Source organism: Pangasianodon hypophthalmus, chromosome 9 (assembly GCF_027358585.1).
Source record: "Pangasianodon hypophthalmus isolate fPanHyp1 chromosome 9, fPanHyp1.pri, whole genome shotgun sequence".
In the NCBI taxonomy this organism is placed as follows: domain Eukaryota; kingdom Metazoa; phylum Chordata; class Actinopteri; order Siluriformes; family Pangasiidae; genus Pangasianodon; species Pangasianodon hypophthalmus.
The window spans coordinates 25,068,117-25,092,937 of record NC_069718.1 but is presented as its reverse complement, the minus strand read 5'-3'; the positions used below and the strand labels follow the sequence as shown (position 1 = coordinate 25,092,937).

Sequence of the window (24,821 nt, the reverse complement as noted above, 5' to 3'; positions counted from 1 at the left end):
GCTGAAGGAGGTGACGTGCGTTTACACGAAGGAATCCTGTGTGATCTGTGTGATTAATCAGTTCATGTACTTTAATCAAAGTGATTATTAACGCTGAAATCTAATCCACTTAAATATATTATATATTTATATCTATATATATTTTATGTGATTAAGTTTAAACAGCGGAGGTTTGTATTTCTGTACATTATATACATGTAAATATGGCTTTGAACACTTTTGGGGACCATGGAATCATTTTTTATGCAATGAAACGTTTATTTTAGTTACAAATAAAATGCAACCACAGCATACAATTTGCATATAAATCTTAATAAAGTTTGAATATGGAATTTACTAAATACAATATATACGATAGTTACAGATTTTACATAACAAACCAATATCCATACAGTAACATATACAGAACAGATAATATCCACTGGTTAGTGTAACAGTTTGATTAAAATGCTAATATCATCTGAAGCAAACGCAATTGACTTGACGTGCATTTATGCCATAAACTTTGATGTATCCTGAGGTCATCAAATGCCTAAAGATGAAAGTGTGTGAATGAGAGGTGCAGAGACGAATCGCCTGAGCGTTAACACTATCAGGTTTTTTATTATTTTAAATGATTTCTTTCATCAACACAATGTCTTTCATGCACCAGGAAAGACTTAACTAGCATTTATTATAAATGCTTTTTAATAAAATATTTGTTTACAATATTAAAGTCATTATACAGTGACGGGAAATAAGTATTCAGACACTTTTGTTTTTGTTATTTAATATACTTCCAGTGTGTATATCCACTTCAAATTTAAAATTGTAATGTCTTTTCATTTTGTGCTTATAAATATGAAAAAAAAAATTAATAGAGAACAAAAAGTGTTCGGACACTATATTAAAAATATATATGTATACGCTACATAAAAATAAACCAAGTTCTAGATATAAATAATGCAGGAAAATGTTCTCCTGCGAATTGCACCTGGTGTCGTTATAAAAGCCATTGGTGGGGAAGATTTCACACAAGTAGCAATCATGGTGACGGTGAATTAACTTCCTAACAACAACATTATTAAATGAATGGAACTTGAATGGAAAAAGCTACAGAGCCTTAAACGTCCCTGTCAGTACAACTGGTTCAATAATATGCAGGTGGAAAATTCATGGAAGTACAACTACTCTTCCCCGATTTAACAGCATGCTCTCAGACTAATGATCAGGAAGGTAAAAGAGAAGCCAGCAGTCACTCGAAAAGAGTTGCAGGACGACCTGAAAGCAGCAGGAACAACAGTTACACAGAGAACAATAAGCAATGAACTGCACTGCAATCATCTCTGTTCCTACATCTCATGCACAACTAAAAACAAGCCCAGAGTTCGAATCAGAACAATTTTGCAACAATATACTCCATCAGATGAAACAAAAATAGAACTCGCTGGTAATAATTCAGCTTGTCATATCTGGAGAAAGAAGGGTTGCACGTATGATCAATACCAAGAACACCATACACACAGTGAAGAACGGTGGTGGGAGCGTCAGGATAAGGACATACAGTATTAGCGGAGAATTTAATCTCATCAGCCGAGAAACTGAATCTGGGGAGAAGATGGACGGTTCAAAAAAGGCAATGACCCCAGACATACATCCAAAATAACTTAAGAAGGCCTTGCATGAAGAGCTAGCCAATCTTCTGATTTGAATCCCACTGAAAATATATAAAATTGCAAATTTGATATTGTGCGTCCATTAGAGTTTCATAACCTTGGGGAAATTTGCCAAGAGGAACGGGCCAAAATTGAAACACTGTGCTGCAAAAAGCAAATTACTTCTCACTGTAGACGTCTCAAAGCTCTAACTGCCAACAACAGCTTTACAATAAAGTATTAATGTTGTTCATCTGTGGTGTCTGAAAACTTTTTCCCCTATCAGTTTCATTTTCTTTATTCATGCTTATCAACAAGTACTTTTTGTTCATATGCATAAGTACAAAGTCAACCGATTACATTATATGATGTGTGTGTAAATATGAAGTGGATATACTGTATGCACTGGAAATATATTAAATAACAAAAGCAAAAGTGTGTGAATACAAATATGTATCCTTGTATCAAGATCTAATGAAGTGAAATCAGCAGATTTTAAGCTGATGTCTGATAACAGCTTTCGAAAGGAGAGTATTTTACTTGAAATTTACTACATGAAGGAACATTTACTTCATGAGAAATGCTACAGATAGCGTTGAATTCTTTCCGTCGCCGCATCCCTGGAATCTCACAGCAGTCTGTTACACCCACAGTATCTGTCCTGTACAACACGTCATGCAAGATTGCTTTACTGCTTCATCACGGCTGATTAAGCTTGATTATAATCTTCTTATCATCAGGTATTTAAAAGCAACTAGTCACAAGGTAAAACACAGTTAACTGTGCAACAGTACAATAAAACAGTGCAATTTCCTTCTAACTGGATTTACTAATATGTAAATGATGTGTGCTGAGAAGTCTATCCATGTCTCCATGCAGAATGTTCAGGTGACATGCGTCACGAGTTCCTCCAGTGCTCTCTCCCGGTGGTTGTTGTGTAAGAGCAGAACCTCTTTAATGGTGCTCTGCTGGAAGCCCATTTCACAGAACTGAGCCAGCAATCGCAGGAACTCTGTAGCCTGAAAGAGACGCACAGACAAACTAGATAAGGCAATTCAGGATTCTCGGTACAATGGGCCTCAGCAGGCAGCCTCTGTATAAAGCAGCCATCTTAGAATTTGCACATATGAACAATCATTTTCATTAATGTGATGGTGCAAAATGTGGAAAATTGTATCATTTGTATTGCAATTTTAGGGGTCCAAGCACCGTCATGGTTCTTAGTTTTCATATAATTTCTTAGCATGTGCTTAGTACAACACAAAAAAACCCCTCATTTCAGATATAACAAAAAATTAACAGAAGATTTCTTGCTTACAAATTTGATCCAATCATTATCAAACTTTATTTCAGATGACAATCCGATTAAACATCACAAAAAAGCTACGCTGTTGCCATACTGAATTATGTAATAATTAGAACTTTATGGAAATCAGTCTTCTCTCTACTCCTCCTACAAATTAATTTAATCTTCAGAGATTTAATCATCAAAGGTGAGATTCAGGCAATGCAGACAACGTTTCTCAAACATTTTCAGCTCAGAGTATTTTGCAAGATGGCAGAGAACACCAGAGTGACAAAATTTGCATATAAATGTAAGTAACAAATATAGGATAAAAGCAATCACTAAAGCAAACAAGTACTTGTTAGCTTTATACTTAATTTCTTTTGTTGATAATAACTGTTCTGAGAGATATAGAAGAATAAAAAAAGAGTCATGTCATAGAGGTCCGATGTGTTAGCACTATGAAAATGATTATTTTCCAAGTCCCAGAGTCTTTTATTCCTCTTATACGACAGCAATTTAACAAAAATTAAATTGTTTTATATATTAAAGTGTGACACATACATACATTTTTTTTATAGATCTGTTTATAGTTACATTTAGAATTGAGGAAAATCTATGAAACTTGAAAACCTGAAAATCTGTGAAACTTATCACTTACACTGTAGCAGTCGTTCATACACTTTCTCTTAAAATGAATAACACAAACAAATTACAACTTGTTTTAGACTGTTACAAAGCGCTAACAACCGAAACTCCTTCCACAATCGTTAAATAAACGTCCTTACAGAAAGCTTCACCATTATCAACAACGTTTCTGTTTTCTTTTCTTTCTGTTACTATAGAAACATTTAGAACAAAACCATTAATATAAACATTGCCATTTGGCTTGCACTGCTGTTATAGAACGTTAACACCTTCTGACCAATCAGAATCAAGAATTCAACAGCGCTGTTGTATACTTACTATTACATCATGACAGAACACTTATTTAAAACATTGCTGAATGTCATCTGTCTTACTGAAACAATTTAAAAAATTTTAAAATATTTTTTTCTTGAATACGAGTATGTGTACAACTGTGCACGTTATTACTCATTGTCGTCATCCCTCCTAAGTTTTTATCATTCAGAGTTCATTGGATTCTGATCAGAATGTAAAAATACACAGATATATTTTGCAGGACGACCTGAAAGCAGCAGGAACAGCAGTTACACAGAGAACACTAAGCAATGAACTGCACCACATTCGTCTCCGTTCCTGCATCTCACGCAAAAGTACAAATGAATATATAAAGATTTGAAATGCATCTCTGGCATGACATTAGTGTGTGTTTCTCACCTTGCTCTCACAGTTCTGATACATCTCCAGAGCGTCCTCCACCTGAGTTTTCTCATAACCCAGTGCACACAGACGATCACGGGCCAACAGATAGTTCAGAATCTGCACCAATACAGTATATGAATGTGTTATTGAAGTGTTAGTAAATCTGGGCCTCTTTTTTTTGGACCTCTAGTGGTTTAATCCTGTTACTGCAATCTTTTGTTTTTTTTTGCTGAATGAGCATTTGCCATTGATCGAGAAGACTGCTGATCAATTCATTGTCATTTTCCTGTAGGAATAGTGCTGACTGAGTCAGAATCCCTTATGCATGTATCATTCTTGTTATGTGCATGATAATAATGGTAATAAATTTTAATTGAATACATTTTTATGAACTCTCAGGAGCACTGCATGCTCTGATCACACCAGAAAGGAAATGAACAGATGAAGCTGGTAGGAGCATGTGATACAAAATGCTTAATAAATATCATAAAATATACTTCTTTCTTTATTATTTAGTCTGAATATATCTTATATGCCCTTGTAGAGACAAGGAGTGTTTGCTTAGTAATATAACCTACTCGGGGTGTAATTCAACACCACTATTTGTATGTGCATCCAGATTTAAACCCAAAGTGGGCGTGGCCTAAGCCGTGAAGGGTTTCTTTGGACTCGTATAGTTCCTCAACCTCAGTTACATCACCTGAGTTTGTAACTGGGCTGAACAAATTGTGTGAGATGATTTTTAAATTATTTTTGTTTGTACCTACCTATGATATTTTCTAATGAGTATAGTTTGTGTTATTTCCCTAAATATAAGCCAATCAGTAGCCTGATTTAAATCACCGTGACCCAGACCTAAGGATTACGAAGGATTAATGAATGAATATGGAAAATGCATTGCACAAAGTGGTCTTTCATTGTCCCATGACCTTCAGATGCCCTGTGAACCTTCCTGACAAGCTTAATAATACACAAACAAAACAAAAAAATAGCAAAGAGTATACCTACTATTCGTATCTGTTCGAAACACAGTATCTGTTCATTCCTAATAATGCATTCATGTTTGGTTACATCCCTGTTATGTACTGTGTGTGTGTGTGCATATGTGTGTGCAAGTGTGTGTTTGTGTGTGTTTGTGTGCGCTCACATTACCTGCTCTGCACTACGTGTGCCAGTGCGCTGCAGAGCCAGGATGGCAGAACGGAGTGTGTATCCCTGAGCAGTGATGCTCTCTACCAGTTCTCTCTCTTCTTGGCTCAGAGCATACAGCAGCTCCACTGATGAGTCTGGGACAGAGTGGCGATCTCCATGAGAAGTGTGTGGACGAGCAGCCTGCCACACACACACACACACACACACACACACACACACACACACACACACACACACACAAACAATGCCAATTAAAAAGAGGACATGCATGTGACAACACAAGGCAATGTAACATCACTCTTACTGATTGAAATCAAAATCTGTTTAACCTACAGTCAGGTCCAAAAGTCTGAGACACACTGAAATTCTGGATTAAAAAAAAAGTTCAATATGTTGAATATTTAATATTCAAGATTCTGCACTATTTCTAAGTCACTATTTAAATGTAAGCAGATGTGTGATATTGAGCGTGTTAACTGCTTTGTATAAAAGCTCAGATTTTCCTCATGTCTAATCTCTTCTATTGAAGCGTGTGATCAGACGACACGCCGATGGATTTGATCTAAAATGGATCATAAAGTTTTACATAAACTCGTGGAGTCCATGCCAGCTCGAGTGCACACTGTCATTAAAGCAAAAAAGAGGACAAACCAAATACTAAGAAACTCTGAAATTTATGTAAATATTTCAAAGATGCTACTTTTCACTCAAGTTGTTGTCAATAATATCATTTGTAATGAAAATTGTTGTATTAAATTAAAGAGAAGCAGGTTCACTCGTGCTCTAAGACTTTTGGACCCCACTGTATATAGCAGTGGCTATCCCCTTAAGCCAGAATATTACATCTGACTGTACAGTAAAAATTAATTTTAATACTTAAATATCTCCTTGTTGTTCTTGGGCCATAAAGACCTGAGCAATATAAACAGTATTTTAACATACTTTTGCATTACTGCAAAAAACAACAACAACAACAACAACAACAAAAAACATCTTACCAAGTGAAAATATCTTAAATATAGTCAAATTGATCTATTATTTCTTATTAGAAGATTACAATAAGATTATTAAACCTACTTTAATACTTAAATTTAAGACTTAAATTTGTAAAGGAAGATAAGTTTTTTTTTTTTTTTTTTTTTTTTTTTTTAGAAATAACTGCTTAAAACGAGTAAAACTATCTGCCAGATAAGACTATTTCAACTTTGAAATTAGTATAAATGTCTAGAAACAGGTTTATTAATCTTTGGTAAGATATTTTTACTTGGGAAGATGTCATTTTGCAGCAATGTTAATTAGCATTTTTAACGTTGGAAAAATTATTAGCAGTATTGTTCCAGTTTAGTAAAAAAATTTATGCTGCTTAACCCTTATGCTTTGTTTGACCAAGTAAAATACATAAAGCCTAATGTTCATGAGGACATATTTTTTCATATATTACGTGAATATCTTTTGTTTTTGGAGTGTGTAGTGATTGTAGTGATTCAGCTGTTTGTGATGTTTGTGTACCTGCAGGGACGACTTGTATTGGTGAGCAGAGGGCTGCGGGCCGGCTGAGGAGGGTCTGGGCTGGAGCTTGGAGTGTGTCGTAAGTGGTTTGTGGGTGATGATGTTTCGTTTTCCACTGGAGTTCCCTGAGCTGTGTTTTTTGTGAGGTCGTGAGGACCTCAGGCTCGGGGGGCTGCTCGTCTCCTTCAGAGAGCTGGTGGAGTTCTTGTGAGTGTGGATCGGGGCTCGGGGTGACACGGGCCTCTGAGCCTCTTGAAGCAGTGAAAATTTGGCTCTTTCTCTGCTCTGAGAGCGAAAACCTCGATCTTCCTCAGTGGAGGAGCACTCGTCATCCTCGCTGTAGCCAGCAGCCTCGCGTGCCGAGTTGTCAGTGAGGAAGTGCAAACGGGGAAGGTGGCGTCTCTTCAGGTCCGCCGAACTCCAGCTCAGGCTGCGCTGTCGCTGTCCTTTGTCACATAAACCCTTTCTGCAGAGGTGTGTGGAGCGCCTCTCCTGAGGGCTGCTAAACAGGAGCCAGTATGGAGGGCAAGTCGGAAGCACAGAACCACACTCAGGAATGAAAACATGCTTATTAGAAGGAGCATGGAACCCATTCAGAACCCAGTTCTCCAGACAGAAGTCATACTGGAGAACGAAAGGCAGAAATGACTATGAGTAGTGTATTACGCAGGCAGTAACAATTTAAATCAAGTAAAGCATGTTGTTTATATGACTGGATAAAAATATTTAACTCCATCCTGAATTTATTGTGTTCCAATAACAATCATGCTGGGAATGTACATTTTACATTATTGTTTTTCTATAAAACTGCTGAAGTGTATAAGTGTGTGTGTGTGTGTGTGTGTGAACATGAGAGCGAGAGTGAGAGAAGGACCTGCAGGTCATGCAGTTTTTGGTGGTAGTCTGGAATGATGATTTCGTGGGCAATGATCGGCTCCATCATGCACAGAGGCTCATCCAGAGAACCCAGTGGAACCTTAAAGGGAACATCATCCAGACTGCCCATTCTTTTGCCGACAAACAAAACCGAACACACACACACACACACACACACACACACACAAAATCACACTTAGTAATTAACGAAAAGTAAATAATGAGTAAATAATTTGATGCACTTTTTATTTTGGTTCTTTTAAGATTAAAGCACAGATTGACAGTTTCAGGATGTTTATGTCGTATATATTGCGTGAATCAAACAGGCATCACAAAGATATTCATTTATAGTCCCTATATTTCACTACTTTTAACTGCACAGTTGTTGTTTATATATTTTAAAAAGATGCACATTGAACATTCTTGAAAAAATTTATTTTCCATGTGCTCTCAGTCCCCTAGAACTGAGTTTCCTTTAACCATGTCCTGATTCCCTGGCGTATAAATGAGGTTGCATACTTGTTATCTGGAAAACCTGTGGACTGAACAGTCCTAAGAATACAAAGGAGTTTAAAATGTTCTTCATGGATGAGTGTGCCAAGATCCCGCTACCACCAGCCTCATTAGACGTTACAGGAAGCGGCTCTCCAGCACAGGTTTCACAAACTATAAAGTGCAAGGGTGCCAATAATTTTGAATCCAGCGGTTTCTTTTTTATTGAAGGGTGCCAATAATTCAGGAGGACGCTGTGGCAATCTGCAGATTAACCTCAAATTTATTTGAAATGCAATTTGCTAGAGTACAGAGCTGACAAACCATCGTGTCACTGTTGACATGCTGATGGAATTATCGGGATTTCAGCAGCAGTAGCTCTTAGACGTCATCTGGTCTTCCAACTGTTACGTGTGATTGCTCAACAACTACAACAAATGTTTGAAGTTTGTCCCAATAAAAGAGGTTTAATTAGATCCAGTTTAAGTGTTACACACTTTTCGGACTGTGTCGTTTACGGTTCAAAACACCGAACACTGTTTAAATTTAAGATACTGTGAAATGTTGTGCATGTTGTTTGTTATGTAAGATGGTTTAGAATGTGTATTATTATGGCTTAGGTAAAGACTCAGGAGTTATTATACTAAGGTTGCTTCCAGGCCACTAATTTAATTGGATAAGCAGCGTTCTAAATGTGCTGATATTTACTATAATAGTAATTAGGTATAATACAATTTCTTGTTACAGAACTGTTGTATATAAACTATATCACACTCACAATTGTTCTGTTGTACTGAATATCACCTGCGGCATCGTGTCTACTCTGAATCACAGCATGCCGACATTCAGTACAACAGCACTCCTGCTCATGTGATATTGCTTAAATATAATGATAAATATGCAATACTGTACAATACAATGCATAATCAATGATGCTCACTCACACACACATGCACACACGTGAAATGATCATATAGTGAACACACTGACCTGCAGTATTCTTTTGCACTCATGAGCTGTGTGTGTGTCTTTGCTGCTCCGTAGTGTGCAGCCTGTTGTGGAGAGCCACAAAGCTTACACTCACTGAGTCACACACTAAGCCTTTCATCGCCTGGTTTCCAAAATACACAACACACACAAAGCCGCACACACACACACAGATATACACCCATAACAGCCCAGGATGTTTCAGATAAAAGTACTACATCAGCTGTGCAAGCACAATGCTTATGTGTGTGTGTATGTGTATATATATATATAAAAATAAAAATCTCAATTTGTTACCCATACTAATTGTTTTTCCTTAATGTTAAATTAACAGTTATTTAGTTATTTATATTAGCACAATGAATCTATTTATGTTCCACTACATTTGCTATATTAAAGAATTATTGTAATTAAATTGTTGATGAGTAGAATGAAAAATGAATTGCAATCAAACACTACCACTGTCAAACAAAATGGTACTGAACTGTACAGCTGATGTCAAAAGTTTCCCTACATCTAGGCTAAAGATATTCAATCTCATTTCATGTTACCACACATTTCTTTTCGCAAGTCAAGTAGGGTACCGACTTTATTCACAGCAGAGGTCATTTCGGTTAGATAGCGACTTCTTTCAGCTTTAATTCACTGTATCAGAATTCCACTGGATGAGAAGTTTACTTACACCAAGTTGACTGTCTCTTTAAACAGTCTGGAAGATTCCAGAAATTGATGTAAAGACAGTACAACTCAGGCTCTATTTTAGAGCCAGTGCCTTTTTGCCCTTGACACCATGGAAAAATCCAGGCGACTCAAAAGAACTTTGTCTCGAAAGGTTCAACTGTAGGGAGCCCAACAGGGACATAGTGGGAAAAAAAAAAAAACAAGATGGGAGGAAATTTTTTTTTTCCAATGCATAACATTTCCTTTCCCTGAGAAACTCTGCATTCTCTCACAAAGGTATTTGTGTTTTGCGGGAGAATTGTGGAAGGCTACAACAAGAGTTTTATTAAATCCATCTTTTAGCTATTATTTTGAAATGACCTCTTATGGAAATAAAGTAGATCCCCTACCTGAAAACACAGGAACTTAAAATGTGTGGAGTTGTGAAAAAGATGTATGTAAACTGTTGGCATTAACTGTACCTTTCCTTGTCAGTGGAGTTGTAACCTGAAGGGTAAACAATCTGTACCTTTTTTTTTTTTTTTTTTTTTAGAAAAATGTGTGTAGTAAACCTTTAAAGCTTTACTCTAAAGGGTAATTATGGTACAATTATGTACCTTAAATCATTTTTAAAGTACACTACATATCCACATTTCCAGGTAAAAGATAAGGGTACTATCCCAGCAACAAGGTGGGATTTGTACAGTTTAATATACTACTCTTTTCTGAGAGTGTACAATGGTGTACAGTGTGTTTGTGGAACACACAGCAGAAAAGTCCTGGTGTCTGGAGAGCTCTGTGTGTATGCATAAACCCCGACTGCAAATGCATTCATGACCTTCAAGTCATTAGAAGAGGATCAGAAAAATGCTGAAGAAGTGTGTCAGAGATTACACACTCACACTGCAGAGGTATGACCACACGCGCGCACGCACACGCGCACGCACGCACGCACGCACGCACACAGAAATTCAATTAAAGTAAACCTTGAAGTAAAATTGTATTGTGTCACTAGACTGAGCAATGACAGATGGGATGGCTAACTTGTTTCTGTTTTTAAAATATTTTATCCACAACAAACCTATGTCCATTTTACACAAACACTCATACAAAATATAAAAACATATATTCATAATTTTATTACTACTGGTAATATTAACTCAGACAACAAGAAATGGCTGTATGCCACCAAATGCCATGAGACACACATACATACATACATTTTATATATATATATATATATATATATATATATATATATATATATATATATAGAAAGCCAGTAGAGCTCTTTTATATATTCATTGGCCATTAAAGTACATTGGTAAGCAACCATAAAATACACTGCTGGAAATACAACTGAAAAGAACGCATAGTTGAACAGAACATTGGCCAGCATGACTGTGCATGAAGTGGTGATTGCTCCATCACTGCTACGGACATGAGCAAATGGACTGGGTAGTTTGTATCATTGTTTTAAAAAATAAAAAAATAATAAAAAAAAAAAACATGAATGATGAGTCAAGACAGAATAGTGAGCCTGGAACACAGAGTGCTGTGGTGTGTGTACCATTCTGATACTATTATATAAATCTATTAGAGAAAAACTGAACACTCTGTGAAGGAAGGACAGCCGCCAGTGCAGTCCACCAACATTCCCCAGTAAGTCAAACAACCAGCTCAGCAGCAACTGGAGTCTCATAAGGAACACACACACACCCATGTACACTCGCTGAACTTATACGTCTCCTCATTAGAACTATTCCTATCACAGCGGCATCAGGATGCTTGCTAGACGAAAGGAGCAAACTGACCAAACTGTCTCACCTTTTTTCTGACAGACAGCAGCTGACAATAACAAACTCTCTGCGTTTTCTTTGCCACTCAGATTCGAGCGGCTCAGCAACTTGTTTTAATCTGTTTTTATTTTTCACTGTTCCATAGTGTAATGTATTAGTCAAAGTATTAGGACTAATGCATCACTGCTGCAAGTGCAATGTTTGTAGCATGATCTAAAGCAGTGGTTCTCAACCTTTCTTCAGCTGTGGACCCCTAGCATATTCTGTCTGATCCTCGCAGAACCCCTACATAATATGTATATATTAATATATAATTATAATGTGATGTAATGTATATAAGTAGTCTACGCTACACCTTTTCATAATCCATCAAGTGTCAAATGTAATAAATTTTCAGGTCAGTATTAGATTTGATATCCTGCCAGTTATTCAAATTGCTTTAACATTAACAGTGACATTTTTATACATTGACATTTACATTTCACATTACACACTGACGTACACATTTCATTTTACTCATCGATATTAAACTTGAAACAGAGGTTTTTTGCAGTTGTGGGTGAACAGTAGAATGTTCACACATTTTATTGCTTACATTACACTTGGCGTGATTATCTCTCTGAATTATCATTTGTTTGATTAACCCATCAGTGTTGGGCCAAACTTTGCAAACCTTCCTGAATGAGCAAGCTAAGATGCGTTAGTGAGAGAGCTGTGAATGTGCATGACTACGCATATAGAATAATAAAAAAAAAAAAAAAAAACATTAAGTTTGTGGCTTTTCTGAAATTTAATGAGCCTGAAAAATGTATTTAAAGTAAACACTTAAACCAAATATTTAACACAAATGCCAATTATATATATTTTAAATATTTTTAGGAACAATCACACAGACATCCTGAAATTATGCCATGGACCACATGGGGTCTGAGGTCTCCTGGTTGAGAAACACTGCTCTAGAGCTGTTTAGTTCGCATCACTGCTCTTATCCTGGTTGCGGAAGAAAAAGGATCATGGTCAATTCAAAATTTTACCGTAAGATGGCTCTTAGCTTTTCTCTACTTAGCCGAGTAGCTGACTGGTCCCTGCGTAGGCAGCACTGGGACTTGCCGCTGATTTCAGAGCTTCACATTCTCACCTCCTCAGCCCCTTTCCATTCAAAATTAAGTGTACACACACATACAAACACAATAGTAATAAAACGAAAAATATAATAAAAGTATGTGCACTACCTGGCAAATCATTTGCTAAATGTGCACACTAACATACCACACACACACACACACACACCTTCTCATCCAAGCTTGTGAACAATGTGGAAATTATGTTTCAAAGGAAAAATAAGCTGTGCCTTGAGGCAGGCATTGTCAATAATTATGTGCCAAAAGGAAGTAACTGTTTAACTGAATGCTGCATAATATCAAGCACATACACTATATTTAAATACTGCTTCCATATGTAACAGATATCATTTACAATGATTGCACATAAATCCAAAAGGTACAAAAATGATCTACCTTAGAAAAAGGTACGCCATTCCAACCCATTATTCTCTGGGGCTGATCTACCCCCAATTCATCGTCTGGGTTATGAGAGATGGAACTTTGATCGGAGTGCTGCAGACTCTCCTATAACCACAGTGCACATTCACCAAAAAACCCCTGGCTGCATCTTTCAGTTCTGGATCCGAGGACCCGGCTGCTTTTCCGTGCGTGTTTGCATTAAGGACACTTTACTGATTTCTTCAGATGAAACCATGCATTAAAATCTTTAAAAATACATTTTGTTTCAATATTTCATTAGTTTAATGTCAGAATAGACACCAACCATCTCTTAACCTTTGGTAAATTCTGGTGTTACAAAAATATCCCGCTGAATCTGCTTTGGAAACATTTGCATCGACTGTCTCACACTCAAGATTGTAATACAGAAATAGAGTTCATCTTAAATTTAAGTAGTTTCTTTCACTAATAAGTTAAATCTCTATCTTATCTAGACTTATGAGTGAGAGATGAGGTTCTCATAGAGGAGAACATGACTACAAGAGCTGATAGAGGGTAAGAATTGAGCTGAAGGAGAGAGATTGAGAGCGAGTGGCAGAAATACTGTGGCCCTCAGTGGTATCTCCTATCTTAGCTTTGGTTTAATGAGCCCCTTATGCTTTACACACTGCTTTAAAACCTAGAAATGTACATCCTTTACTCTCTACTACATCCAACATACTGCTATTACATAATAATTGTACGAACTCTCTCACACCCTTGGGGAAATCCTGAAATCCCTAAAGTATTGTTCCAAGTCAAAGCGCAGGAGACAAGCTGCTGATGCCAGATCAGTGCTCTCCCAAACAGCTAGAGTAAACAGAGGAAGCATTTTATCATGAAGGCCAAACTGTGAGTCATTCTGCAAATGATGTCACATTGATTAAAAATAACAATCAGGGGGAAAAACACTGACTGCTTTTCTAATAACACAATTTCTATTAACGTGATCCAACTGCATGGCTGGTTAAAAAACAAGGCTTTTTTGAAAGCAAAAGCATTGATCTAAAATTCTTCACCACTCAATACTTAAGTAACACAAACACAAACTAATAAAGCACAAACATGTCTTGCACGTTCCTCAAATTAAAAAGAATAAAACTAACAAACAAATAAACAAACAAAAAAAAATGCATACAGCGCAAATGTGCACATGCCAGCAGACTCCACCGGGCACTTGGCCTGTGATATGAAAGCTGACTGGCAGTCCAAACACAACTGGGGCCAAGCATCCAGACTCAGAGCTGCTGCAAAACACGAACAACCCTGTCAATGGAGTCTGTGGTGGCAAAGGCCAGGTACTTGCAGCAGAGCCAGTCCTCCAGGCTGACACCACCGCCAGCATCCAGTGAGCGCTCGGCAAACTTGATCATCATGAGTGTACGCTTCAAGTCCAGCCAGTTCTGCAGCGCTGCATGTCGCTGAATGGGAAGAGGTGCGGCACGCAAGAGGTCGTCACGTGGCCCCCACAGCAGACACTGCAGGCAAGCGCGAGCCTCGGCCACGCCAATGCGCTCAGACTCGTCGGTGTGGAGCAGGAGACTTGCCAGCCGCTGCAGGCCCTGAGAGTATAGGGAACGCATAGGGAGCGGTGGCAGTTGCTCCCTCTCTGTCAGGCCAGCTGCCTCCACCAAAGGATTGGGTTGGTGAAGCATCTCATAGATTAGAAGGCCCAGCTGAAACTCATCACACTCAGTGTACTGCACGATGCTCTGCTGCTTGGCCTGAGAGAAGTTGCTGATGATGAGGCGAGCCGGGCAGGCAGAGGAAACAGATGTTGTGATGGTCGTGGTGGTGGTGGGCTCCGGAAGCTCCAGGTTCCAGGGATCGCCTGGCTGGCAGTGCACAAGCAGCAGGTTCTCCAGGTGCAGATCGCAGTGTGACACGTGGTACGGCTTCATATGCTCTAGGCCAGTACACAGCTGAAGCAGCAGCAAACACACCTGGCGCTCATACAGCTCTGGGTTACGTGAGTGCCTTGCTGTACCCTCCTGCACAAAATCGGCCACCGTCTGGAATGGGACCTCACGTGTGATCACCACCACCCGGCTGCGCAACTTCCCGCCGTGGCACGCCATGTCCGCCGGCACTGCTATGTTCCCATGCCCCCTCTCGGCCTGCCTCTTCCCTTCAGACAGCAGCTCTTTGCTCCCTCTACCTTTCTGCTCCAGATTTCGCTCCTCCTCTCTTTTTTCATCCTTCTCATCATCGCTCTCCTCCTCGTCCTCCCAGGGCAGAAGGCGAGCAGGCACATCTGCCAGGAAGTGGCCACAGTCCTGCTGGATGTTGAAGTGCACGGGAAGGCTTTGTCGGACAGCCAGGCTGTGGAAGAACTGCTGCTGTGTCTCCTTCACCTTGTACCTGCAGATCTGGGAAAGAGAGAGATGGCGAGATGCACTTTAACACGTGTAGTATTAGTTATTGACATGTACTAGGGTGAGCAATATAGATGAAACACTGCTTAATTCTAATTTGGTAAATACCCCATTACTGACTTTGTAGGACAATCAAACACAATTGATGGAAAAGGATTTATTCACTGTAAAAGTTATTCACATAGTAGGCTATATTAAGGCAGATAAAAATAGTTCACTAAATTTTAAGTAACAGACGGTAACAAATTAAAGTTCTATGTCTATTACATACATACACTGTAATTCCTAATTATGACAACAGAAAATGAATTGGAAATTCCAATAGAACCTATTCTCAATCGAATTGAGATCTGGGGAATTTGGAGGCCAAGACAACAACTTGAACTCTGTCACGTTCCTCAAACCATTCCTGAACAATTTTTGCAGTTTGTCAGGGCGCATTATCATGCTGAAAGAGTCCACTGCCATTAGAGAATACCGTGGTGTACTTGATCTGCAACAATGTTCAGGTAGGTGGTATGTGTCAAAGTAACAACCACATGAATACCAAGACCCAAGGATTCCCAGCAGAACGTTGCCCAGAGAATCACACTGCCTCCTTCGGCTTGCCTTCTTCCCACAGTGCATCCTGATGCCATCTCTTCCCCAGGTAAGCGATGCACACGCACCCGGCCTTCCACATGATGTAAAAGAAAACATGATTCATCAGACCAATCCATTGCTCCATGGTCCAGTTCTGATGCTCACATGCCCATTGTAGGCACTTTCGGCAGTGGACAGGGGTCAGCATGGACACACTGACTGGTCTTTGGCTACGCAGCCCCATACACAGCAAACTGCGATGCACTGTGTGTTCTGACACCTTTCTGTCATAGCCAGCTTTAACTTTTTCAGCAATTTGTGCTACAGTAGCTCTTCTGTGGGATCAGACCAGACGGGCTAGCCTTCGCTTCCCATGTGCATCAGTGAGCCTTGGGCGCCCATGACCCTGTTGCCGGTTCACTGGTTGTCCTTCCTTGGACCACTTTTGGTAGGTACTAACCACTGCAAACCGGGAACACCCCACAGGACCTGCCGTTTTGGAGACGCTCTGTCCCAGTCGTCTAGCCATCACAATTTGGCCCTTGTCAAAGTCGCTCAGATTCTTACACTTGCCCATTTTTCCTGCTTCTAACACAGCAATTTCGAGGACTTCACTTGCTGCATAATATACCACACCCCTTGACAGGTGCCATTGTAAAAAGATAATCAATGTTATTTATGTCACCAGTTAGTGGTTTTAATATTATGGCTTATCGGTGTGAGTCGCAGCTGTTTATAATACAGTATATTGGAATAATCTAGTTCGGCACAAATACACTGTGAAGTCAAATTACATATGTTTTATTTTTATTATTTAATTTTTTATTTATTTTAATAACTTATGTTTTATTTTATCTTGTTCATACACTTTCAAAAAAAACAGAAAACATGGCACTCTCCATATTTATTTTGTACCTCATCAAACAGACCAATCTCTGGTAGATGTGACTGACATTAAATCCATTAAAAGCACCAGAAACATCGACCTCATTTCCCCCTGAACAGTATCTCTCAGGTACTAGAGTCTACAAAGTTTTTTGAGATTAATGAATCAATGTGAATGCCATGGTGAGTTGAGGTGTGACACAGAAGGCTTTTAATTGGGACTTCCCAAGCTATTTGGTATAATTATGTGTTTATCTACAAGAGTGCAAATCATAAACACTCTTTGATGCCTTTCAACACTGAAGACTTTCTCAGGCAAATGATACAGCTCACACTCTCATTAAAAAGGCATACTAATTGACTGTCAGCCTACAAACTACACGTTAAAAATTCTTTCACCTGGATCGACTGAAGCACTTCTAACTCTGAAAAACAAAAATGAGACCTACCTTAACAGCGTAGTTGATAAGCGGGTCCTTAGCATAAGCGGCTGTGTAGTACACAGCATCTTCCGCCTCGCAGCATGGCTTGCCTGTGGTCAGTCTGAAGTGGGACCAGCTGTCTATGCCAAAGCGCAAATGGTCTTTCTGACCAGCCATGAAGCGGTCCTCACAGCGGCCAGCCAGTTTGCGCAACGTGTCGGCGTGTAGATTACGGATGCGGCCTGCCACCTCTTCCCAGCTCTCTAGACCTCTGTAAAGAGCAAGTCTGTGGGTCTTACTGGTTGAAAGGCTCTCTGTGCTGCGGCAGCCCCGCCTCTCCCGATCTGGGGCTGTGCTGCTGTTTGCTGAGCGGGAAAGGTTCCGTCCCCCAGCCACTGGCCTCTCCAGAGAGTCCCCCGATTCGTCTAGTTGTCGGGCATCAGAGCTGAGTGAGGAGCTCTGACTGGCTGTCTCCCAGGTGGAGTCCAGGTCATAGAGTGGATTTGCCACGCTCAAGCTGGCGCCACCTGGCTTGGCCTCACCCCGGGGTCGGCGGGTCATCGGTTCTCTGGTCAGTGACGGCTCTGTGTTGGCTCGTGGCACAGACTTCTTGGGCAGCGGTGGGGGAGTGGCTTTGGCGCCTGAATTGAAACCTTCAGATTCAGAATGGAGAGTGTCATCAGAGGCCTTGAGGTGTCTGGGGTGCTTTGTGGGGATCAAACTGGCCCTGGACTGGCCTGGGGAGAGGAAGGGGGCCAGAGAGAGACCGTCATGAGTACAGGCAACAATGTAATTTTGGAACCTTCAGTGCTACCACAGGCCCCCACAAACATCTATAAATCAACCTTGTGCCACAAAACAGTGAGAGATAGCTACTCGCTCATTCATTTTATCATACAGACTCCCAAATGAAAATAACCTGAACTAAGGTTATAAAGACTAAACTGCTTGGCCAACAACCAAACAAGTGAAAGATTTCATTTTATTTCAGACTAAGATAAAAGACTGCCTAGTCACCACGATTGCCAACTTCAACGTTTTGCATACATTACAAAAGGTAAATCGTAATGAATTAAATTAAGTAGGTCTTTATGTTAAACAGGGCTTAGAGTTTTGAAAGGGGAAGAATTTGAGTGTGGCAGCGTACATTCAAGCATCGGCCGGCATTTTTCATGGAAACATTGCTATAATACTAGCTAATACTACAATAATACTGTTATTGTATTTTAAATATTAGAATGAGTGGTGTCACCCTGGACCGTCATTAAAATAAAACATTGCCCTTTTCACAGCAAGCGCAGTCAGAAAGAACCTTCAGCAGTGACAGCTCAACATGGAAAGTTTTCAGTAATAGCTACTGAGGGTTTGCAGTGTGTTCAAACTGTTTTTCATTTTGAAAACCTAAATAAAATTAAATTAAAATTAAATTTAAGAAATAAAATTGTAACTCTCATGTCTACCTGCAGCCTGGTGCTTTTCTACTTCTGTCTCTTCTATTTAAATGTCTACAAGCTGCATATGTTCCGAGGACATACATAACCAAAAACCTCTTAACAACGTAACATCACTGAACATCCCTAGTGTAATACACCTGTAATATAAATTCTAGAAAAAATTACTTTCTGCTTGTAAACTTGGATTTACATTCTAATGCCATGTAATGACATCCAATATATACAAATGGAAATTTTAATCATAATAGACTGAATTAATCTTAATGAGTTGAAGTTTCACTGCAGGCTATTAGTAGGTAGGCAGAGGGTCACATTTTCTAATAATTGTCTATGTGTGTTCCAGTTACAGACACAAGAAAAAGATTGTGCCTGCAAGTAGCTCCAAAACTACTGATTCCTGCATTTACAGTAAGTACCTTTAAGTACCTCTGAACCTAAAGTAGCCCATTCAGCTTTGCACATTCACCCTCTCTAGCTAACAAACACAATGGCAGTAGCTGGTGTTATGGCCAAACACTTATATGACTATACAATTTATACATCATAGTATAATTTGATGACCCTTCAAATTCAAGGACCATATTTAATGACCAGTATTTATTTATTTATTTTTTTTAATATTCTTTAATTTCCTGTCAAACAAATAAACAAAACCAAACAGAACTTAACATATACAGTGCCTTCCAGAATTATTGGCACCTTTCATAAAAATGAAAAAGCAAAAATTATTATATAAAATAAACATTAAACACAAATCAGATTTTCCACTCAAATAATAGAAGAAAATATTTATCAATCTTCTAAAAATTCACTAATTAGAAATAAAATATTTTTAAATAATTGTGCCAAAATTATTGACACCCCTAAGTAATATTTTAAATAAATGCAAACTGAAAATTGTATGTATTATTTTCCATTTGCTCTCAGTTCCCAGGAACTTTTTTTTAACCATGTTGACACAAAAGAGACGGTTGTTGACTGTGCAAATTGTGTAATGGATGTAAACCACACATAAGCACTTAAAAATACCATTAAGCACAATCAAGGTCATAAAAAAAGCTTCACATGTCTGAAATAGTTCGGGACTTGGACAGGACAGGACTTGGACCATGAGCACACTGTCCTTCGACACTGAGGATGATGATGATGAAGAAGGGGAAAAAAAAAAGAAAAAGTACTGCACAGTTTGGTTGATTTTGTGGTTGTCAAGTTTTAAAATCAACTGTAAAAACTCCACTTTGATGACAAGTGAACTTCACCAAATGTGATTACAATCAAGCGTTGTAGTCAGATGAGACAAAAATCGATCTTTTTGACGTGCGTGTCTCCAAAACTGAACTGCACACAAGGAGACGCAACTGATGCCCCACTGCTTTGGGGCTGTTTTGTGGCTGAGGATTCAGGGGGTTTTGGGAAGATTTATGGCATCATGAATTCTGCTAAGTACCAGGATAATTCAGCCCACAACCTGATTGCCTTTGCCAGGGGGTTCAAGCTTGGCCAGAGAAAACTTTCAACAAGATGATGAGCCAAACACACTTCCAACAATCAACACAGAAACACAAAGTAATGAAATTTAATGTTAAAAAAAAGTTCTAAAAAACAATTTAACATGACAGTGACAAAGTATTTTATGTAATCGTGAATTGCAGTGTAATATCTGCCTTCACTGGAGTCAGTAAGAGACAGGAGTGTTTCTGTGTGCCTGGTTTTTTTTTTGTTTTTTTTTTTTTACTTGCTTGTTTGAATGTAAAGTTAAGGCCTGTGGGCAATTTTGACATCCCACTTTAAAAACAACCCAAGCTTACATTTGATTTATGACCATCTACTATTGTAATATTCTAGCAATAACATTCCTGCACATTTAATTCTCTCCGCAATCCTCCGCAATCCTTCTCTGTAATTATTAGCTATGGGCAAATCATGCAAGCTACATCTAAATTCTAGACAAACATCTAGAGGTACTGTGCTGTTCTGAACGTTAACTGATGTCCTCAAATGGTCTCTTCTTCTATCACCATCATGCCGAACCTGTGTCTATGTGTGTGTGTGTATGAGAGAGAGAGAGAGAGAGAGATGTGGAACAGGCAAATTTTACCAGCTGCTGTTCACTCAGGTTAAACTCTGCCCTTATCCCCCCTCTTTCTTTTATATATTTAAAATCAAATCGTTACTGGCTACCTGTCTTAGTAGCGAGAACAGCCCAGATCCTTGGACAGAGGGGTGTGTGTGTGTGTGTGTGTGTGTGTGTGTGTGTGTGTGTGTGTGTGTGTGTGTGTAAAAGCTGAACGGGACTGTTACATACCTAAGTTGGTGTAGGTGGCACTGCAGGAGCTGGAAGCAGGGGAGTGTGAGTGAGAGTGTGTGTTTGCTCCCTCGTCCTCCTCTGGCTCCCCTAGACTGACGCTGGGTGAGAGTGGGCGAGCCACGGGGCGCGTTGAGAGGCTGGCCGGCTCACTCACGGTCGGCAGTTCCAGCTTGGCCTGCAAAGAGGTGATGGCGGGTGTGTCTGTCTCCGGGCCCTGAACTGGCATCTGACTGCATGAGATGGAGAAAATGTAAACTTAGTGCTGCTGTATCATCAACATCTTCACAACTGTCTGCCGATTTGTGTGTTTAAAGTGAGCTTTCAGCTTTGTGTGTATTTAATCTAGTAGAGAATGTGATCCGACATTACAATGCCTCATCATACTTTACTGTAGAGTATTCCATAGAGCTGTTGAATTCTCGACTCTGATTACTCAGAAGGTGTTGATTAATTTTCTATAACAGTGGCTGGAAGATAATGCCTTCTTTAATTCAAATGAAAGGTTCTCACTCTAATATGTGTTTCTATAGTAACAACTAAGACAGAGAATTGTACAGCGGATGCATTACATACACATTTAAAAATGTGTAATCAATAATACGGTGACGCTTTCTTTGATGACAAAAGAGTTTGTTGAACATTTATGGGAGGCGTCTCAAGTGTCAACGCTTTGTAACAGTCAGAGTTAACGCTTTAACTTTAAGTTAACAGACAAGCTACATTTTTTGCCTTATGCACTGCAAGAGAGAGAAAGAAAGAGAGGATTGAAACAACAGTCTGTTTTTTATAACACAGGCGATAATGTGAACTTACTTGTTTCACGGACGTTCCACAACATTAAATGTTACTATTAATGGATAAAAAGTATGATGTAAGGCATATTACGTAACCTATTTTTCAACGTTATTGAAAAATGACCAACTTCATTCATCATCTATTATTTTCCTTTCTGTGTTTTATTGCTTAGTGTTAAATTAATATCTAACATGTGACCATTTAGTGTTAGCGCATCATAAAGTATGACATTATCGACAGTGTCATATTTTATGACATTTTTATGGCTATGTTTACATGCACATCAAATTCTGTGTAAGGTCTATATTCGGGTTGCAGCCATATTCCGAATACGATGTTTATATGCGTACAGGCATCGGAATATTCCTGTATACATGGCTGTTGTAAGTTGCCGTTCCTAAATACCTAGCCTACAGCTAAGCATCTGTTAGCACCCACGATTCCTTGAGGAATGAGCATGTGCATATATCTCCTTTCAGTTGATTTTCTGAATAAGGTCTTTACATGCAACAAATTTCTGATTAAAACAGGCGTATTCCAGGAATGGGAATCGGAATTTGGGGAATCAGAATATTGTCTTAATTTGAATCGGGCAATCTGACTGTAGCATTTACATAACTCAATATGAATTAGAATATTGCCAAATTCTGATTAGCATTGGAACATTGTTGTGCATGTAAAAGTAGCCAATAACGCAAATGCAGGCCACACAAAATGGGTCTTCTGTTGTTACACCAGTTCACCAGGATAAAACATTGGGCTGGAAGTACTTTCTATTTCATATTCATCGAATCAGGATTTCTTCATTAGGGTAAAAGGCAATAACGGCAAGAATGCTGTACTGACTCCTTATATCATTACCGTTAATGAAAGTAATTTATTATTCGTACTAATTAAATACCATTTCTATCCTATCCTGATGCAAGTGGGTACAGCTGTGAAAACAGCACTCTAGAGTTCCAGGATCCTGCTGTGTAGTCTCCCATGATACTTAATGATGCCTTAGATGCTGAATCAAATGTGTACACTTAAAATGCATGCTCTGATTACTGAATTTAGCCTAGGAATAGAGGGCAGAGCTAAACTAATTAAATACTATTTCTATCATGCATCATTCATAATTCATGTTTATCTTGTACTGGATAATTCAGTTTATAGAATTATGTGGTTTGGAGACTTTTTTTTTACTATAACATCAATAATTGTTATTTAATTTATTAAATCATAAAAAAAATGAATATTTTACTTCACACATATGTGGAAAAACATCCTGGTCAACAAGCCCAAATCACAAGTTATAAAATTCGAAAATAAAAAAAAAAAAAAAAACATAATTTACTATAAATACAATATCCTACACAAAAACTACATAACAAATTAAGAAGTATATCTTGGACTCTTTTAAATCTCATGCACCATTAAAACACTAAGTGAACGAGTAAGCACCATTAAAACGCTCTAAGTGAGCGAGTAAGTGACATTGTGTTTTCATATCTCTGGAAGCCAGATATAGTGTTAGAACTTGTTCTATTCGCCTGAACCAATGACCGCTTTGCATTTTCCACGTCCTATGAGGCATTTACTGCTCAGAAAGCGAACACACACGCACCCACACCCCGTCATAAACCAACACCCCAGGCAGAGCACTGATCTTACCTGCTGTTCTTGCTCACGCAGCTGCCCATATCTGAAAGCTCTCTCACCTTCAGGCCAGGAGAAAAAAGCTCTCAGCTGATATCTTATTATGCCTACCTTCTTTTCTACCACCTTTTTCTTTTTCTGTGCTCTCTCAGGTATTTTACCTGTGAGCTGTACTCTGCATGCCTCTTGACACACCCTCTGCTAGTTGCTCACAGAGGGAAGAATGATTAACACTTCCTTTACCTTGGAGATATGCTCGTATGCCAGCCCTTGCCACTGACTTTGGATTAGCAAAGAGTCATATAAATTGTATAATTTCAAGACAATACTTGAGAAAGTTAAGGTTACTCTATTTAGTTGTATTCATTTCCCCATGAAGTACCAATGGGAAAAACATAGTAAGGAAAAAAATGTAATGGTGAAAAATTCTCATGTGACACATAGACAGCACCTTACTGGAATCACTGCTAAGCCTAAGGCCTGGTTTACACTCGACTCATACAGAAGCTGCAGCAACGCAAACAGCATTGCTCACATACTCGCCTGCGTACCTTATGTACATATAGAAGATTAAAAGCAAAATCCACTAGATGGCGTGTCAGAGCTGATACACCCCTGTCCGGGATGGTTTAGTCTGGTAAAGTGTTTAATGATTTCATGCCACTGAACCACATGGCTTCTTGTGTACACATACTCATAGTTAACAGCAAGTATAAACCTGACCTAAGAAAGCTATAGACTTAGAAGGCTAATTAAGGCTACTACTAGACTACTTGGACTTCACTGTTAATCTGGCAAATAAATCTTAAGACTTTTGACTTGTAAAATGCAGGAGTCATTTGAATGCAAGGTAAACAACCACCCTCCAACCACAAACCACCCTCCAATAAGTGACTCAGTATTAAAAACCACATTAGGAAGTGTAATATCAAGAACACCTTTGCCCTACTTACAACACTGCACAAAGCTAACCACAGAAGAAAACAAACTGAGTCAATGAGCCAAGATGCATCACAAGGCTACCATTAAAATCTAATTAAATATGTATTAGAATTACTATGGTTTTGTGCAGTATGTCAGATATAATAATGCCATGCG

At 38.8% G+C, this 24,821-nt stretch overlaps 2 protein-coding genes across 4 annotated transcripts in view; both read right to left on the bottom strand.

Moving 5' to 3' along the window:
- Positions 1–172: 172 nt before the first annotated feature.
- Positions 173–11,137, bottom strand: ubap1la (ubiquitin associated protein 1-like a). 2 transcript variants are annotated; one of them, XM_026919650.3, is made up of 6 exons: positions 9,265–11,137; positions 7,781–7,913; positions 6,907–7,530; positions 5,398–5,577; positions 4,261–4,362; positions 173–2,653 (listed from the first exon to the last, which is right to left on the bottom strand). In XM_026919650.3, exons 1-6 carry the CDS (start codon positions 9,285–9,287, stop codon positions 2,519–2,521), a joined length of 1,197 nt encoding a protein of 398 aa, XP_026775451.3. In that variant the 5' UTR covers positions 9,288–11,137; the 3' UTR covers positions 173–2,518. The 2 variants fall into 2 exon arrangements, with proteins under 2 accessions (XP_026775451.3, XP_053092604.1); XM_053236629.1 differs by having other exon boundaries at positions 7,781–11,137.
- Positions 11,138–11,180: 43 nt separating this feature from the next.
- The window catches only part of peak1 (pseudopodium-enriched atypical kinase 1), an 85,617-nt gene continuing 71,976 nt past the window's right edge, over positions 11,181–24,821 (bottom strand). For both annotated transcript variants that reach the window (XM_026918867.3, XM_026918869.3), the window contains exons 4-6: positions 21,285–21,517; positions 17,553–18,262; positions 11,181–15,630 (exon numbers count right to left, since the gene is read on the bottom strand). In XM_026918867.3, coding sequence (XP_026774668.3) covers positions 14,500–15,630; positions 17,553–18,262; positions 21,285–21,517 — 2,074 coding nt within the window. In that variant the 3' untranslated portion in view covers positions 11,181–14,499. The remainder of the gene's footprint in view (positions 15,631–17,552; positions 18,263–21,284; positions 21,518–24,821) is intronic.

Bases quoted from the DNA above. Each gene is read 5' to 3' on its own strand.
- ubap1la (XM_026919650.3), bottom strand. From the start codon at position 9,287: ATGAGTGCAAAAGAATACTGCAG. The intron at 5,578-6,906 runs GTACACAAACAT...TGTGTGTGGCAG, and splicing joins AATACAAGTCGTCCCTGCAG to GCTGCTCGTCCACACACTTC. The intron at 2,654-4,260 runs GTGAGAAACACA...CGTCTCTTTCAG, and splicing joins ATCAGAACTGTGAGAGCAAG to GCTACAGAGTTCCTGCGATT.